The sequence below is a fragment of the Phasianus colchicus genome, chromosome 5, assembly GCF_987193195.1.
Source record: "Phasianus colchicus chromosome 5, bPhaCol1.hap1.1, whole genome shotgun sequence".
Lineage (NCBI taxonomy): Eukaryota > Metazoa > Chordata > Aves > Galliformes > Phasianidae > Phasianus > Phasianus colchicus.
The window spans coordinates 56,573,775-56,589,384 of NC_143440.1; the positions used below are offsets into that span (position 1 = coordinate 56,573,775).

The window sequence follows — 15,610 nt, forward strand, 5'->3', positions numbered from 1 at the left end:
TTGATAGGGATGTATGAACCTTCTGTTTTGTGGGACCTTTCCTGATACTGCTTTTGTGTCTTCTTGACTAGAGGTCGAGGAAGAGGAAGAGGACGAAGAGGAGGAGGAAGAAGAAGAGGAGGAAGAGGAAGATGAAGAAGACAAAGAGATGGATTCTATGGATGAAAGCATGGAGGGTGACACAGAGCTGCCAGGCTTTACGCTTCCAGGCGAGACCTCCCAGGAGCCCATAGCTGGCCTGGAGAACCCTGCAGCCCAGCTGGCCGGGGTGTCCTACCAGGTTCCTGATACCATTGAGTGGGAACAGCAGAACCAGGGTCTGGGTGAGTGAATAAACCCTTTTTTCCCTTACCCTTATGGAGGACATGTCTCCTCTTCATCTTGCGTGGGACAACTTGTTGTACTGGGACATCTCAGCAGGCCTCCAACATACTTGGCTAAATGTGGAGCAGCTGTATTTCTGAGAAAACCCTGGCCCCAGAAACAACTGGTCAAATTGGAATGAGTCCCAAACAATGTGTCCTTTAGCTTGGGAGAGAAGCTCTCTGCATACTCCAGGCATGGCAATCATTCCTAGAGCTTAGTGTTGTGTATCTCAGCTGAAATTCCTGGGGAAGTTTTAGTGTCCTTTGCTTGAGGTGTGTTGGTGCAGGCATACAAGTTCTGTGAGGGTGAAGTGTGCTGGGGAGTTGCTAATCTGCCCATTGCTAGTTCAGTGGCATTCTTGTACGCACCACTGACATTTCTTCAGGGTTGTGTGGTCCAGTCTTGAGACCCTGTGCTGAAAGCATTAAGCAAGACAAACCCCTAAGGAGACCCCATGCAAAGCATTAACCAGTTTATTCCCGCTATGTGCATAGACTCTGTGCCTTATGGCTGTGTTATTCTGCCTAGAAAGGTGCATCAGTGAGAGCTGAATGACATCCGTACAGAAAATGTGCGTGGCTCTTGATGATCTAGCTGTACTGAGAGGCTCACCAACTGCAGAAACCCCAGACCCCTTTTACGTGTTAAGTTATATGAACTGTTGCTTCCCCTAGATGTTTAATTCTCTCCATGTAGTCCCATTTCCAGCCTGTTTGAGCATTGTTAGTTTCCTTTGAAATAAATCAAAGAGTGTATTTAAAGAGCCCTGTGGGAGGGCTGCTCTATGAGGGCAGACTGAGTTTGCATCAGGCCTGATATCTCCTATCTCACTAACTCTTTCTTGAAAAACATTATGTTGGATGATTTGCATGTCAGATCTGTTTCACAGGTCCTGTTAACTCACCATGCTGGGCAGGAGGTATGCAAGGGAAGTAATGCTAAGTCTTTAATGACTTTCTGGTTGGCTTTGAGACGCTGTATTAGAGAACTACATGACTGTGCTTGGAGGAGTGTAGAAAACATAGGGTTATGGTAAGAGTTGCTTCGGTAGCTTTGTGCTGTTATTCTAAATGTTTCGTTGGTGCAGGATCTTTTGGTGCCTTTAAGAAAGGTACATGTTTTTTGTACTCAGAAACCTGTAACTGCTTGCCTGGGTCAGGACTGTATGTAGGAGGATGGATGGCTCTGCCTTTGGATGAATCAGTCCTGGCTAAAGGTACAAATGCTTTGCTGTGGTCAAGAAATGCAGTGTTTGACAAACTCCAAAGTGTGTCCCCATGTAGCACACGGGAAGAGGAGGAAGATGGCATTGATTCCTCCTCTGGGATGTGAGGGCTCCTTGCCCTAGAGCAGAGCCTTGTTGGAAGATGCTCCTTACAGTATTTTTTAGATGGCTTTTTCTAAACATAAGGACTCAGCTCTATTTTTGTGTTTTGTATTAATATTATTTCATCCTGCAGCCTTCATCTTCTACCACCTTTCCTCTTTCTTTTTGAAAAAGCTGTCTTTCCCAAAATTTCAGACGTGGAATAAATCATGTGGCCAGAGACAGTTTTTTTTTTTAGCTCACTTATATTTTATTTACCCTTGTGCAAATTGGGAAAGCTTGCTGTGAAGCTTGTCAGGTTGGGTCAGCTGCCAAGTGCCGAGCCAGGCACCTGGAGGACAGAGCAGGTGTGAATTTCTGTGCTGTCTGTAAGTGCCTGGCTGGGTTGTGTGTCACCAGATCCAAATAGTTTGGACTGCCTTCATTTTGGAGCTGTTGCAGTCAGGAGGGAGAAGCTGAGCTGACATTGTCTTTAAGAGGTAGATGGGACTTTTGTACTGTGCTGTTTTGGGGAGAAGAGAGAAGGAACAATGGGATCAGTCTTTTTGCTTCAAATTCACCCATCACCCATCTTTTTCTATCAGGTAAACACTTACATAAAGAGTCATTTCTTCTTTGTCTGTTTAGATGACCTTTGATTGTTTCCTTCCCCTTCTCCAGTGTTCTTTAAGAGGAAGGGAAATGATCTGTTTCAGACAGAGGCACAAAGAAAACCAAGGTATGAACTCATACCAAAAACCTGAGGTTGAGCAAGGAACTGAACTGAGTGTTCAGAATGTCCTTTGTTGGGAGTGGGGAATGGGAGATGTCCTGTACCTGGCCCTGTTACATGCTGCTCTGTGTGCTGTGTTATCAGGGGCACTCAAAGGAGAACATGAGGGATGGACAACATGTGTAGCTTGTGTCAGCAGGAGGTGTGTTGTTAAGAATAAAAGAAATTCACCAAACTTGACAAGAGACCAAAAGAACTGCCCATGTTGTTCTACGTGGACAGAGCAGACTTATTGTACAGGGCTTATAAAACTTTGAATCTACTGGGCATGTTCATGGACTCTTCAAAACCCTCTTTTTCTAAGTGCTTTCTCAACTAAATCTAGCCCTCTGAAATCTATTTCCTTTAACTGCTTTTCTTCTAAAGCTGAAATTAACTTGCCTTTCACTTTAAGACAACTTCTTAACCACTGTACTTGCTTCATCACAGCCCTGGAGGAGATGGATCTGCAGTTTGTTGCAATTCAGCTGGGTCAGGGCATGTTGCTCCTGCCTGTCTCAGCTCACAGTAAGTTTTGGAAATAGGAAGGGAGATTCAGAGCTCATCCTTGGGATTCCACAATCAGTGCCAAGGAGTGACTAATTTCCCATTCTGTACGAAATATGGTTTAGAGAGGGATGTTCTGCTTAACCTGGGATATGGCACAGCAAGGGAAGACCTGAAGAAAGGTGATGGTACCCAACAAGGTGCAAGATAAGGGCACACAAGAGGAGACAAGGCAGTGAGTTCTGCAGCTAGAACATCATGACTTTGTATGCTTCAGTTTGCAGATATCAGCTTGATAGATTGCAGCAGATCCTGCAAAGTTACTGCAGATGCTTTATTAAAGTTTCTCTAGGAGATAACTGAAAACCTATCTGAAGCAAATTGCAGAATACCCACAGTAGTCAATTTTGTCAGCCTTGTGTTTGATTCTGTCACGATTCTCTTAAATGGAGATTAAATGTTATTTCCTCTTGATTCTCTTTTTTTTTTTGTTCAATAAGTACCAAACTTTTACAGTTAGCATTTTTCATCTTTAAAATGTTTCACACATATCTCCTTCTCCTGGGGAGATATTCTGTCCTGTGGCCTTCAGAACTTTGAGATTTATCTCTAACATCCATGGTACAAAAGAGCGAGAAGTACTGGAGTAGGTACTCTCAGCTCAGTTATTATTGGGTTTACCTGCTCTGATGGCTGACATGCTGAAAATCCCTGGAGAATGAGTAACTTGATCCACAGGCAGCTTGGCAAAACAAAGAGACAGTTTAGATTTTTGTAGTGGTCAGTGAAAAAGTGCCAGAGAAACAGAATCATTAAAATGTCAATTCTGGGAAGTCAGATGGTCCTACATTAACTCCAGCTGAGCAAAAGCAATTTATATGCTTCAGTAATGAGGCTGTCAGCTTTACAGTCTATCAGCTGACTCTGTAACCAGCAAGATTTAGACAAAAATAAAGTTAAATGATAAAAATAAGTGATGCCATCAAAACAGAAGTTGATCCTCCAAAAAACATTCTGATAGCCTCTGGTTCTGCAGAAGGAGTCTGAATGTGCTTTTGGATCTCTGTTGGTGTTTTTAATGCTCTGTCTTCAGATGTAAAGGGCATCTTGACAGAACTTTGGGACCTCTCTGCACTGTGGGAGATGACTTCAACCTTCCTCTGCTTGTTTGAGTTGTTCCTGAGTGGTGCATAGTAAGTGAACACAAACTTTGTGTTTGGAGAATATCAGAGGGGCAGGAAACTTAAGCTTTCTGAGAATGAATAAAAATGCATCATTCTTCCCTTCTCCCTCTTTTGGGATAAAATGTTCATGCATTACAACAAGAACTGCTGTTGATTTAGATGAACTCAAACCTAATGAACACTTCCTGGGTCCTCTTTTAGTTATTTCTCATGAATGTTAAAATAAATTACTTTTGTTGTACACTTCCATGGAGATCAATACCTTTTACCTCTGTGTTGGTGATGGCTGCTGTGACCATTCTCTTTTCCCACTTCCTGAGAGTGTTTGTGTGTGGCAGCACCACCCCATCATTATTGTACAGACTACAGGGTAAGACACAGCAACTTATCTTAAACTAGTGTAGAACAAGGGAATGCTCCCAAGCTGTTTGTTAATGCCACAGTGTTTGCCAATCTTCCATGTCCCAATGTGTGTAACTGGGAGATCCTGCTGTCTGCAGTATGATAGCAGTAAGAGGACTGGGACATTTACTCGCCTTTAATTTTGCTGTTCTGAGGTTTGCAGTAATTTGTTTTGTGCATTCAAAATGCATGGAGTTGTTCAGAGCAGCTGTGGCTTTTGCTTTTTGAGGTTTTACAGGGTTGTGACTTCTTGAATGTATGGTTGAAATTGTTGATGTGGGGGTTGGTATGGTGGACTTTGGTTCTTTAAAATGTTGGTGGAGCCTGTTGGTTGCTTATCCTAGGCCACCATAAATATGAGATACCATCTAGCTGTAGATGACCCTATTCCTTGCAGGGGAATTTGAAGAGATGGCCTTTAAAGATCCCTTCCAACTCTAACAGTTCTGTGATTCTATTCGAACCAGAAATCTTAACAGAGAAGACACTATTGTTATGCTCAAAATCATGTTTTATAGGCAAAAAAAAAAGGCACATCCCATATATACCCAAACCCAAGAATTTATTGCTAATGCTACTGTATTATTCACAGTCTAATTGTTATTAGTCTAGACATAATTTCTTTTTCTGTAAAAATAACTATGCAGTTAGAGTTGTAACACCCACAGTTCTTGGTTTCTGTGCTTATTCCTGGTTTGATGTATCTCACTCAGTTTGCTGTATATGGTGGCTTTTATATATGTTAAATACTATATTTGTTTTACCCTAAATCAGTTTTGTCCCAGTCTACATCTGCCATCTAACTGACATCTGGTACATTGCTTATAGCCACAGTGGCCTCAGTGCCAGCACTGTGTCCTGTTTCTTATCATCCCATGCCTGTGTTCCTCAGCACAGCATCCCATGTCTGGTTCCACAACATTTCTTATTAGTTTCCATCTACATATTGTGTACATATAGTTCACAGTAGAGTTTGGACCATTTTTGTAGACGGGAAATGAAAGTCATAGAGATTATGAAGTATGTCAATATAATTCTCAATATGCAGTTTCTAAAATTTATACCTAGTTTTTGTTGTGGCCGAAGTACAGGACCTGGCACTTGATCTTGTTGATCTTCATCCCATAGGCCTCAGCCCAGCTGTCCAGTGTGTCATGCAGACACCCTGTAGGGCCTTCCTACACCCAGGCAGGTTGATACTTCCTGCCAACTTGGTGTCACCTGCAAACTTACTGAGGTATACTCAATGCCATCATTAACAAAGCTACTGAACAGGACAGGTCCCAGTACCAACTGGGATTCTCTTTTTCCCCTGGAGCTTCAGGAAAAATTCTCTGTTCATCTCTGGTTTTCTTCCCTTCTGGCAGCCCAAGGGATAACCTTCTCCTGTGCCTTTAAGACTTCCCTCCTTCATATGTTCCTTACCAGCTTCCTTCCCTCTCCAAAGCAGTAACAAAGCTCCCACCATCAGTCTGGTGGCTAAATCTTGTGTTTCTGTTCCTTGTGAGGAATGTGCACTTTGGAATCGCCTCTTTTTAAGCATTTTAAGTTTGCTTGTGATCACACCTTAATGCTGGAGCAGAACGGTATTCAATCAGGTTTGCATTGCTAAAAGAAATTATGCATCCAAATGTCTTTTTTACAACAACAGTGATCCTCTTCTCCGCCTTGTTTTGACATAGGCTTTTTCAACAGCTATTACATGCTATTATAGTGCCAGAGCAGCTCCCTAAAGAGAATCATTCACATCAGGGTTGGCCTTTTCCTTTTGTCACATTTTGTCCCAAGCTGCTTTGAGGAATGTCTGCTGTGCTTTTACATACAGCAGAGGAATGCCAGCACAGCCCACGCATGTTAAGTATGAGAAGTTGGCAGTGTCACATTCAGATGTTGTCCTCACAGCAGAAATAAAGACTCAGAGAAAGGAATAGTGAGGAGTGAGATAGAAAATATGAGGCTTGGTTGGTCCTACACAGCTCTGAAAGCAGAAGGCTGTCAGAAATGGGTGCAATGAAGCTATAGTTTGTGTTGAAAAAGTGTGTGCCTGCAGTTTGTCAGAAGGAAGGGGAAGGCAGCAGGGGCCTTTCTACACATAAACCTCAAGTAGGAAACTCCAGTTGATACTTTTACTAGAATGCATTGAGAAGTGGCTGCACTGTCACAAGCTCAGGTGCGTTACTTTGAAGCAGCAGCCCTGCCTTGAGCTTTGTGTCTCTGGTTAAACCTATCTCAGATAAGATTAGCTGAGCCCCTTTGTTATCAGCCCTCAGGTGCTGCCTCCTGGAGCTGGGGGCAGGTGTAGAGGGGTTTGCTCATTTGTGCAGGGCCAAGTTTGGCTATGCACTTCTCCTTTCAGCCCACAAAAGGATCCTACCAACAGCTGAGCATCTTTTACCTTCTCCAACTCTGTCTCCATCCATCCACTAATTGCAATCTTGGGATGGACCTACCTTGAATTACAGAATCAATAAGGTTGGAAAAGTCCTCAAAGACCCCCCAGTCCCAGCCCATCCCCATCATGCCCACTCAGTCACATTTCCATGGTTCTGGAACCTCCAGGGATGGTGACCCCACCACTTCCCTGGCAGCCTGTGCCAATGCATTACCACTCTTTCTGAGAATAAATGTTTCCTAATATCCAATCTAACCCTCCACTGCTGCGACTTGAGGCTGTTATCTCTCATCAAGCATGGCTCAGTATTTGCTACTCATGCAATTTTTTTTTTTGGCCTTAATTAAGGACTGGAGTCCAATATGTGCACAGCAGAGCCCAGCACTAAGTGTGTGTGCACTAAGCACTGTCAGCATCTCACCAGAATCTGTCAGCTCCTTTGGGACAGTGTGTACATCCCACTATCTGTCAGCCCTGCTGTAACAGGAATCCTACTGTCCTGGCTGTCTTTATAATCTGCAGTAATCCAGTTCCTTCTCAAGTCTACAGTTTCAATGTGCTGTGGTGTGTATCACAGAGTGCTTTGCCTTACCCTCTCCCCTTCACTTTATATACGTCAGAAATCTTGGCTCTGTTTAGACAGAGGACAAGGTTTTCAGCCCTCTCTCCCATTGGGTTTTGGTAATCACTTAGTTTGATTGAAGAATGCAGGCAGGCCAGCAGCTCTCCCTGGGTTAGAGTTATTAATTTTTCCTTTATGTGCTCGCCTGGGTGGCCTTTGCCTTGTACGAAGAGCCTTGTCCTTATGTTGTAGAAATCACATTTATTTTCTAATAGTGATATAAGCTATGGTGCAAAAGATCTGTCTGTTTTTGTGGCATTTCAGCCCTAGAAAAAAAAAAAAAAGGGAACGTGAAGGTTCATTGGCCCGAATTGTGTCTCTTCTTCTGGGAATTTGCATCAGAGGCTGATCTTTTGGGTTGAAGTATTGGTTCTGACTATAGAGTGAGTAAGAGAAAACTGTTGGAAAAAGAGCTCCTTGCAGCCATTACCAGGGAGAGCGATGGTAATTTGTGGAGAAGATGGTTTTAAAATATTCCTCTCTAATGAGAATGTAGATAAGTTCTCTCTCTGCTTAGGCAGTGCGAGCCAAGATGACTGATGCTAACCCTGCCTTCCTGCTGGTGTTGGTTCGAATTAAGATGACTCGAGGATCAAATGAGATCTAAGTTCCTTCCTGAAAGGATGCTCTCTCCTGATAAACAAATAAATCCTGCCATGCCTGAGAGTGAGTTAGGGACCAGTATTGGAAATAAGTAAATTGCTTGGATTTTGACTGACAATAAAATAATTATCTCAAACCACAAGCAATTGGTGTTTTGCAAAAATGTTGGGTATCAGCATTAATCACTGAGAAGGGTCGATACGGTGAGAATTATTAGAGGCTTTTGCTTTCTTTTCTTTTTTTTTTTTGTTTGAATAACTCCTAATCACAACCTCATCCTAGCATGGGATGTAATAAAAGGTTTCAGCAAGGCTGTTCCCAATAACCTATCATTTCTTTTAATGTATTTTACTTGAGGCTTTATTGATGTGAAGCGAGGCCAGGAGCTCTCCCAAGTTTCTCCATTATTGTTCCTTTCCTAAGCTGCTTTCCCACACCTCCCTTTCTTCATTATGACTGCTCAGGTGTTTGCACAGACCGATTTTGCAGTGTTACATACCTGGGTCTCTCTCCTTTGCTCAAGGACAAGTCTAACACCCCTGGTGGATCTCAGAGGGTCTGGATCACCTTCCTCTCCCCACACCACCCATTTGACCTGACAGGTGAAATCCTATGAGAAAAATACCTTTCTCTTGGACATTAGTTTTTCTTATATCTCTAAAAAGTGTTTAAATGAAGTCCTTTTCTGTTTTTTGGTTGCAGGGAGTGTTGTGTAGAGGGTTGAGTGGAGCATTAGACCCCAGTGCTTGCTGGGGAGTCTCCCCCACTGCTCTGTGTCTCTATTCCTGGGACATCTCCCAGAGCTGTCCCTGGGAGCATGGACCTGTATGGCCACTGCAACAGCATCCCTCAAACCAGAGCTGGCATCCCCAAGTCTGAATCATCTGCTGCAGGGATAGAGCTCTTCAGTAGTGCTAATTGACGGCAGCAATGATTAGTTATTAAGCGCTGAGTAGTCACTGATGTGTGGGCTCTGATGATGAATATGAGGGTTTAAAAAAACTGGAACTCATAATTCTTCATGTATTCTGAATCTGCTTCAAGGCATCCATTATAGTATCCGCTCTTGTATCCCATCCTAAAGATACCAGCAACTGCACAGAGGAGAACCTCATGGAGGATGTTACGGTAGAAACATGGGCCTGGTGGGATGGGGGGATCAGAGGAAAAGAGAGCAAAATGACAGCTATCATTTTGATCCTAAATATTCTTTGCCACTCTGCATCTAGAAGAGGATGCAGTAGAGCTAGAAAACATCCACGGAAGAGGAAGACTAACCAAAGAATAACTGAAAGGAGTAAGCAAAAGAATAGATTCTGTGCAAGGAGGGAAGCATTGCTCTGTGACTGTCCCATCCCTAAGCTTTCCCAAAGCAGATGCTGTTAGCGCTGAGTTACTAATCAAGCCAGACCTTCAGTCTGACCTAGACTGGCTGTATGCAGAGCCTGGTCTCCTCGGCTTCATTGGTGCCAGTTTTACTGCTTTGTTATGTGATCTTGCACAGATCCCTTCCTTCTGCTCCTGAGTCTTGTAATCCATCAGTGGGCTGATTTCATGGCTTCTGTGGTGATGTATTGGTTCAGGCTCTTTTGTGCAAATACGGTCTCTCTGTATATGTTTGTAGAGCATTTATTACGGGAGTGTGTCATCTCAGGTGGGCTTTCAGGTATTGCAGTGATAAGAGTAATTAATAATATATTCCTCCTCTTTCTCCCTGTATTATTTTTGCTGACAAACAAAAAAATATTGATCGTTGCTGATCCAATACATCAATTCCTATATGATCATAGAATCATAAAGGTTGAAAAAGACATCCAAGGTCATCAAGTCCAATGGCCAGCCCATCATGCCCCCTAAACCACGTCCATCAGTGCTACATCTCCACAGTTCTTTAATGCCTTCAGGGATGGTGATTCCACCTCCTCCCTGGGTAGATACTCTCTGGTGCTCTTCCTTCAACACAAATTTTGATCTGAATTTCTGAGCAATGTTCCAAGAAGAGAAATAACTGATACCAGCTGGTTATGCTCATCACAGGGAGATATGACTCAGTGACTGCAGGTACCTTCCAAGATGCTTACTGTGCAGTGTCTTTTAGGTACACAAAGCTCCACATAAAGCACTAATACCGAAACCAGAGGTCTGAGCTTGTTGATAATTTAGCTCAGGGCTCGAAGATGTGTAGCTGAGAACAGATATCAGTGAGTTCATGTCGTCCTCTTCCATTGCTGAAGCTTCATTTTGTATGCTGTACAGTTCTTATTGCTGCTGGACTGAGCTCATTTCCTTTGCAGCACAGGCAGTATCATATCTTGAGTCCTCAATGCAGAAGAGCTGGTGCTGGTAGCACAGAAAGCAGTGGCATTTTCTGACTTGCTCTGCTCTGTTTTGCAGTGTCTTCTCACTGTTTGCAAATACTGAGATGGAAAATTTTCTGTATGCATAAAATGCACATGAGTTCCGACACCTGCTTCAGTAAAGACTCCAAAAGCTCATCTTGGCTGCATGGATCTGCTTGTTATCTTGTAGAAAATAATTTTGAAAAGGAATCTTAAGCTCCTGTGTGCCTCAGGAGAGTTCAAATAAATGTGGACAAATGGCATTTCTCAGTCAGTGGACAGATTTATGAATTGGGATATTGTGATGAACAGGTTTAAATCAACAGCTCACCTGGTCCATTCATCAAACCTCTAACCAGGTTTGAGCAGTAATTGCCTGAATCTGTCAACCACTTCACAACATTACAGGACAAGCCAACAATTTGTCTTCCATGTTTAGGACTGAATTTTGGAAGTGCCCCATGACTTTACTGTTCCTCTACCTACAAAGAATTGCAGGTTTTAGGTGATCTGAAGAGGTTTTGCTCATGCTGTGGAAAAAAAAAACCTTTCCCCAGAAAATTCCCAGTGCAGAACCTTTGCTGTTGTAAGTAAAAATAAATGGAACTATTTGAAGCTCAGAGCTCCTTGGCCAAGAAGCTGTGATACTTCCAAAACAGCCAAGAGAAAACTCTGGTTCCCAACCTTTTTGGCTTTGCGTATTTCTCAAACGCGGTGTTGGATAACAGTTTCTTGCTCAGGGAAGGCTATTAGTGTTGGCTTTGAGATTAGAGCTTGCTCACTGACTGGCTTGCAGGATTTAGCAAAACCTGTTGGAAGATAAGCGACGAGCCCCCTGCTAGCAGTCTGATGAAATGCCTGCATCTTTCTCCAAGCTGATTACTTTTAGCATGTAATGTGGAGATTTATCTGCATGCCAAGAGACATAAAATGCTGGCAAAGATCTTTAAATATTTTGTTGTGCCTTTTCCTGCTGCTGCATCTTGTCTTTTTGACCTCTGTTGCATCCACATCCGTTATGGGTGATGTTGCATCCTGCAGACCTCACAAACTGGAGTTAGACAAAGATCTCTGTATGATGGAGCATGGGCATTACCCATCCCATCACCTGACAGGGACCTGAGGATGTCAGTAGGAGTGAGAGCCCCACAGCTGGTCATGGGTCCTGGGAGAAGATTACTTAGAGCCCCTCTTCACATCTCAACTAATGGTTGTGAAACAGCTGATCAGCTTGGGAAGTATGAGACCTGCCCAGTGAGTAGGGCCATGGAGATGGAGAGAATTTGGAGCTTTGGTCTGTTGGTGTATGTGTGTCAAGATGAGCTTGGGATGTAGTCATCAAGAACAAATAGAATCATAGAATCACCAAGGTTGGAAAAGATCTCCAGGATCATCTAGTCCAACCATCCACCTACCACCAATATTTTCCCACTAAACCATGTCCCTTAGTACCATATCACCACAATTCTTGAACACCTTCAGGGATGGTGACTCCACCACCTCCCTGGGCAGCCCATTTCAGCATCTGACCGCTCTTTTACAGAAGACTTTCTTCCTAATATCCAACCTGTCCTTTCCCTGGCACAACTTGAGGCCATCACCTCTTGTCCTGTCACTAGTTACGCAGGAGAAGAGGCTAATTCCCACTTCACCACAACCTTTCAGGTCATTGTAGAGAGCGATAAGGTTTCCCCTGATCCTCCTCTTCTCTAAACTAAACAATCCCAGTTCCTTCAGCTGCTCCTCATAAGATTTGTGCTCCAGATTCATTGCCCTTCTCTGGACATACACCAGGGCCTCAATGTCTTTCTTGTAGTGAGGGACCCAAAACCGAATGCAGTACTCAAAGTGCAGCCTCACTGGAGCTGAGTGCAGGAAGATGATCACTTTCCTGCTTCTGCTGGCTGCACTATTTCTTACACAAGCCAGGATGCTGTTGGCCTTCTTGGCCACCTGGGCATGCCGCTGGCTCACATTCAGCCAGCTGTTGATCAGCACCCCCAGACCCTTTTCCCATGTGCAGCCTTCCAGACACTCTGCCCCAAGCCTGTAGTGTTGCCTGTGGTTGTTGTGGCCAAAATGCAGGACCTGGCACTTGGTCCTGTTGAACTCCATTCCACTGGACTCAGCCCAGCAATAGAGCCTGCACAGATCCCTGTAGAACCTTCCTATCCTAGGCAGATTGATACTTCTTCCCAACTTGGTGTCATCTGCGATAGAGTGGATATAATTTTTTTTTTACAGTAGTGGTAGTGCAGCACTGGCACAGGTTGCCCAATCCCTGGGGACATTCAAGGTTCAGTTTGAATGGGGCTTTGAGCATGTGATTGAGCTGTAGGGTGTCCCTCTTCATTGCAGAAGAATTGGACCAGATGGCCTTTAAAGGTCCCTTCCAACTCAAACAATTTTGGTCTAGTATTAAATGGGGAGGTTGGTGACCCTGCATGTGGCAGGGGAGTTGGAGATTCATGATCCAGCCATTCTGTGTAATTCTGTGTAATTTTATCATTCGATGAAATGAGGTGTTGTTGAAATGCTGGTATATGTGAATTCAGTTCTTCAGTGTATTTGCTGTCCTTTAAAACCAGCGTACAATCAATCCTCAACAAAAATAATTCTAGAAATTGTCCTCTGCTTATGTGGTCCTTGGGACATGTCAGTAACTTCTCTGTAAGTCTATTTCTGCAGAGTTTGCATTCCTAGAGGACCTGGTCCAACACTTGTCAAGTGAACAGAAAACTTTCAGCTCTGTTTCATAGGCTTTGGGAGCTGTACGGTGGCCACCAGCCTTTAGATAATAAACATTTGCTGCTATTTTGAAGGCAGATTTGGTTCTGAAGCTTTATCCTTGTATGTCAAATTGTTTCTTTGTTATTTGGACAGATGATGGCAGCAAAATCAGGAGCTAATTCAGAGAGGTTCGTATTCCAAAATGTCTTCTTACAGCCGCATCTTATCACTATCCTAATCAGACAGTGGTCTGTGACCAGTTCCAATCAGAGTAATGCACTTTCAGTGTAAGTAAATTGTTAGAGATTATCTAAATCTGCTTGAAGAAACAACAGACCCATTCATTTCAGAGCAGAGAGGCAACGCACACAAAACATCCTCTGACAACTCACTGATTTTGTATTGAGGCATTTTGAAGACTGAGAACACTGTCAGTGTAAGCAGCACAAGGACATCCTAGCCTGTTTAGTGCATCCCTGTCTTCTTGGGGAGATTTTTCTTCAGGCACGTGTGGGACCAGGGAGCTGGTGTGCAGGTAGGTAGTTGATCTAGTGAAACTAATGGAAAATGCTTATAAGAGTCAGTCTGAGGATAAATTAACCCTTTCACTTGTAGGACCAAGCAGAGCTGGCTGGGAGGTGATGATTTTACAGTGCCTGTTGTGTGGGAGCAAAAGTCAACAAGATTTTGGGATGTTCCTTTGTCTTCAGAGCCTCTGTAACTACTGATAGGCACTGCAGAAAAGAGATTTTGTTTCTCTGCAGCCCTTGAAGCCATTGCAATTAACCTTAATTTGGAGGGACTGAGGTTAAAGTAGGTGCCAGAAAGAAGTGAAGGTAGGGCTTTCCACCGTCAACCTTATGGAGCCAGGCCTGCTTGTTCAGGTGTTGAATTTGGCCTCATGGTATTTCAAAACACCAAACAAAAACAGTCCTGCCAAGGTGCATACCTTGAAATTGCTAGTCCAGACGTAAAACAAAATTGCTTCAGTGCCTTTCAGAGAGTTTTCATTGTGAAGTTGTTTTGAGATATTTCCCCCTCTTCAGGCTTGTCCAGCTTTGTCTACCAAATAAACATGTGGCTTCTTCATTTGGATAACCTGTCATCAGACTGTTGTGCTCTGCCTCCTAGGAGAGCTTTTTTCTGTCAGCCTGGCTTCATCCCCAGCCAGCACAGGCTCAGTGAAACCATTTTGCTTTGATTGTCATCATGTGTCTAAGTCATTATTTCTGAGAAGTATCCACTGATTTTAAGCACTCATTGTCTCTCGTGGCCCAACTTTCAGTAGAAGCCTGGCTATTAGCTAAAAGAAAAGTGTCATCTGGATAATTATGTTATGACATTAAAATAGAGCTTTGGGTGAGGCTGGTAGAACTCAGCACTGCTCTGAACCTCTTGGTGTTGAAATGGAAGTTCTGCCTCTCAGGTGGAAGGCCTATGTCTGCACTGAAAAGGTTTGTCCCTGCTTTCCCAACTGGCTCTGGCTCATCCTGCCTCTTTTTGTCTGTAATTATCTAAATCTGCATACATCTGACTTCCCAGTCAATAGATGAAGATAATGTTGCTTGTTTATATTATATAAGAGAGCTGTTGTGAATGCAATTAATAAAGCTGCAAAGTAGTGGAAGAGCTGAATATCATTACGTAATGAGGCCTCATTTGCAATAAGCAGTATGAAAAATGACTTCTTGCAAAGAGCAACAAATTGTTGTGGGTTTTTAGCCTAATTGTAGATACTTGATTCTAATTTGTTATTTGACATTTCCATGTTAATGAAGAGTTTTAGATATAGTTACTGCATTTATGGCAAACACATTATCATTTTGCAATACATGCAAAGCGTTGGCTTCTTTAGAAATAGAAGAGCTGAGTAATTATCCTCATTGTGCTGCTCTGGAGAAGGCCAGCACTAGTGGCCAGCTCCCTCTGCAGTGCAGGATGCTTCACAAAGAGTCTGCTCACATTAGCCCTGATCTGCACTTGGGGATCTGAGCTACAGACACATGAAATAACTGAAACTGCTGCTGCTGGGCTGCATCTTCCCTTCATCACCTACAAATCAGAACCTGGCTTTGAGCCTGGAGCCAGCTTTTCAGTTGCCACTGGGCTTCCAAACTCGTGCTGCTCAGTGATAAAGCAGATGTTATCATCGTCAAGGATGGGGCTTGGATCCCCTTATTTCACTGTGGTCAGTGCTGTATTAACACTTGGTGATGTATCAAATCCTCTTGTTTGACTTCTAGCTTGTAGAATCCTAGAATGCTAGCCTAGAATCACAGAGTCACAGAATGTTTTGTGTTGAAAGGGACCTTAAATTCCCCCAGCCCCAACCCCAGCTGAGGGCTGGGTGCTCCCATCCAGCTCTGACTGCCCATGTCTCCATCCAT

General features: G+C 43.4%; 1 protein-coding gene and 1 long non-coding RNA gene across 8 annotated transcripts in view; one reads left to right on the forward strand and one right to left on the reverse strand.

Annotated features, from left to right (window-relative positions):
- ARMH4 (armadillo like helical domain containing 4) overlaps window positions 1-15,610 on the forward strand; it is a 53,425-nt gene that overhangs the window by 20,829 nt on the left and 16,986 nt on the right. For 6 of the 7 annotated variants that reach the window (XM_031605381.2, XM_031605382.2, XM_090141865.1 and 3 more), the window contains one exon: window positions 72-323. In XM_031605381.2, coding sequence (XP_031461241.2) covers window positions 72-323 — 252 coding nt within the window. Of the gene's footprint in view, window positions 1-71; window positions 324-8,856; window positions 9,693-15,610 lie in introns of those variants that run through there. The other variant, XM_090141862.1, reaches the window with a different exon arrangement.
- Window positions 1,938-7,179, reverse strand: LOC149917952 (uncharacterized). The gene is made up of 4 exons (XR_016467167.1): window positions 6,988-7,179; window positions 3,633-3,693; window positions 2,290-2,379; window positions 1,938-2,195 (listed from the first exon to the last, which is right to left on the reverse strand). It is a non-coding gene; the product is annotated as an uncharacterized LOC149917952 (long non-coding RNA).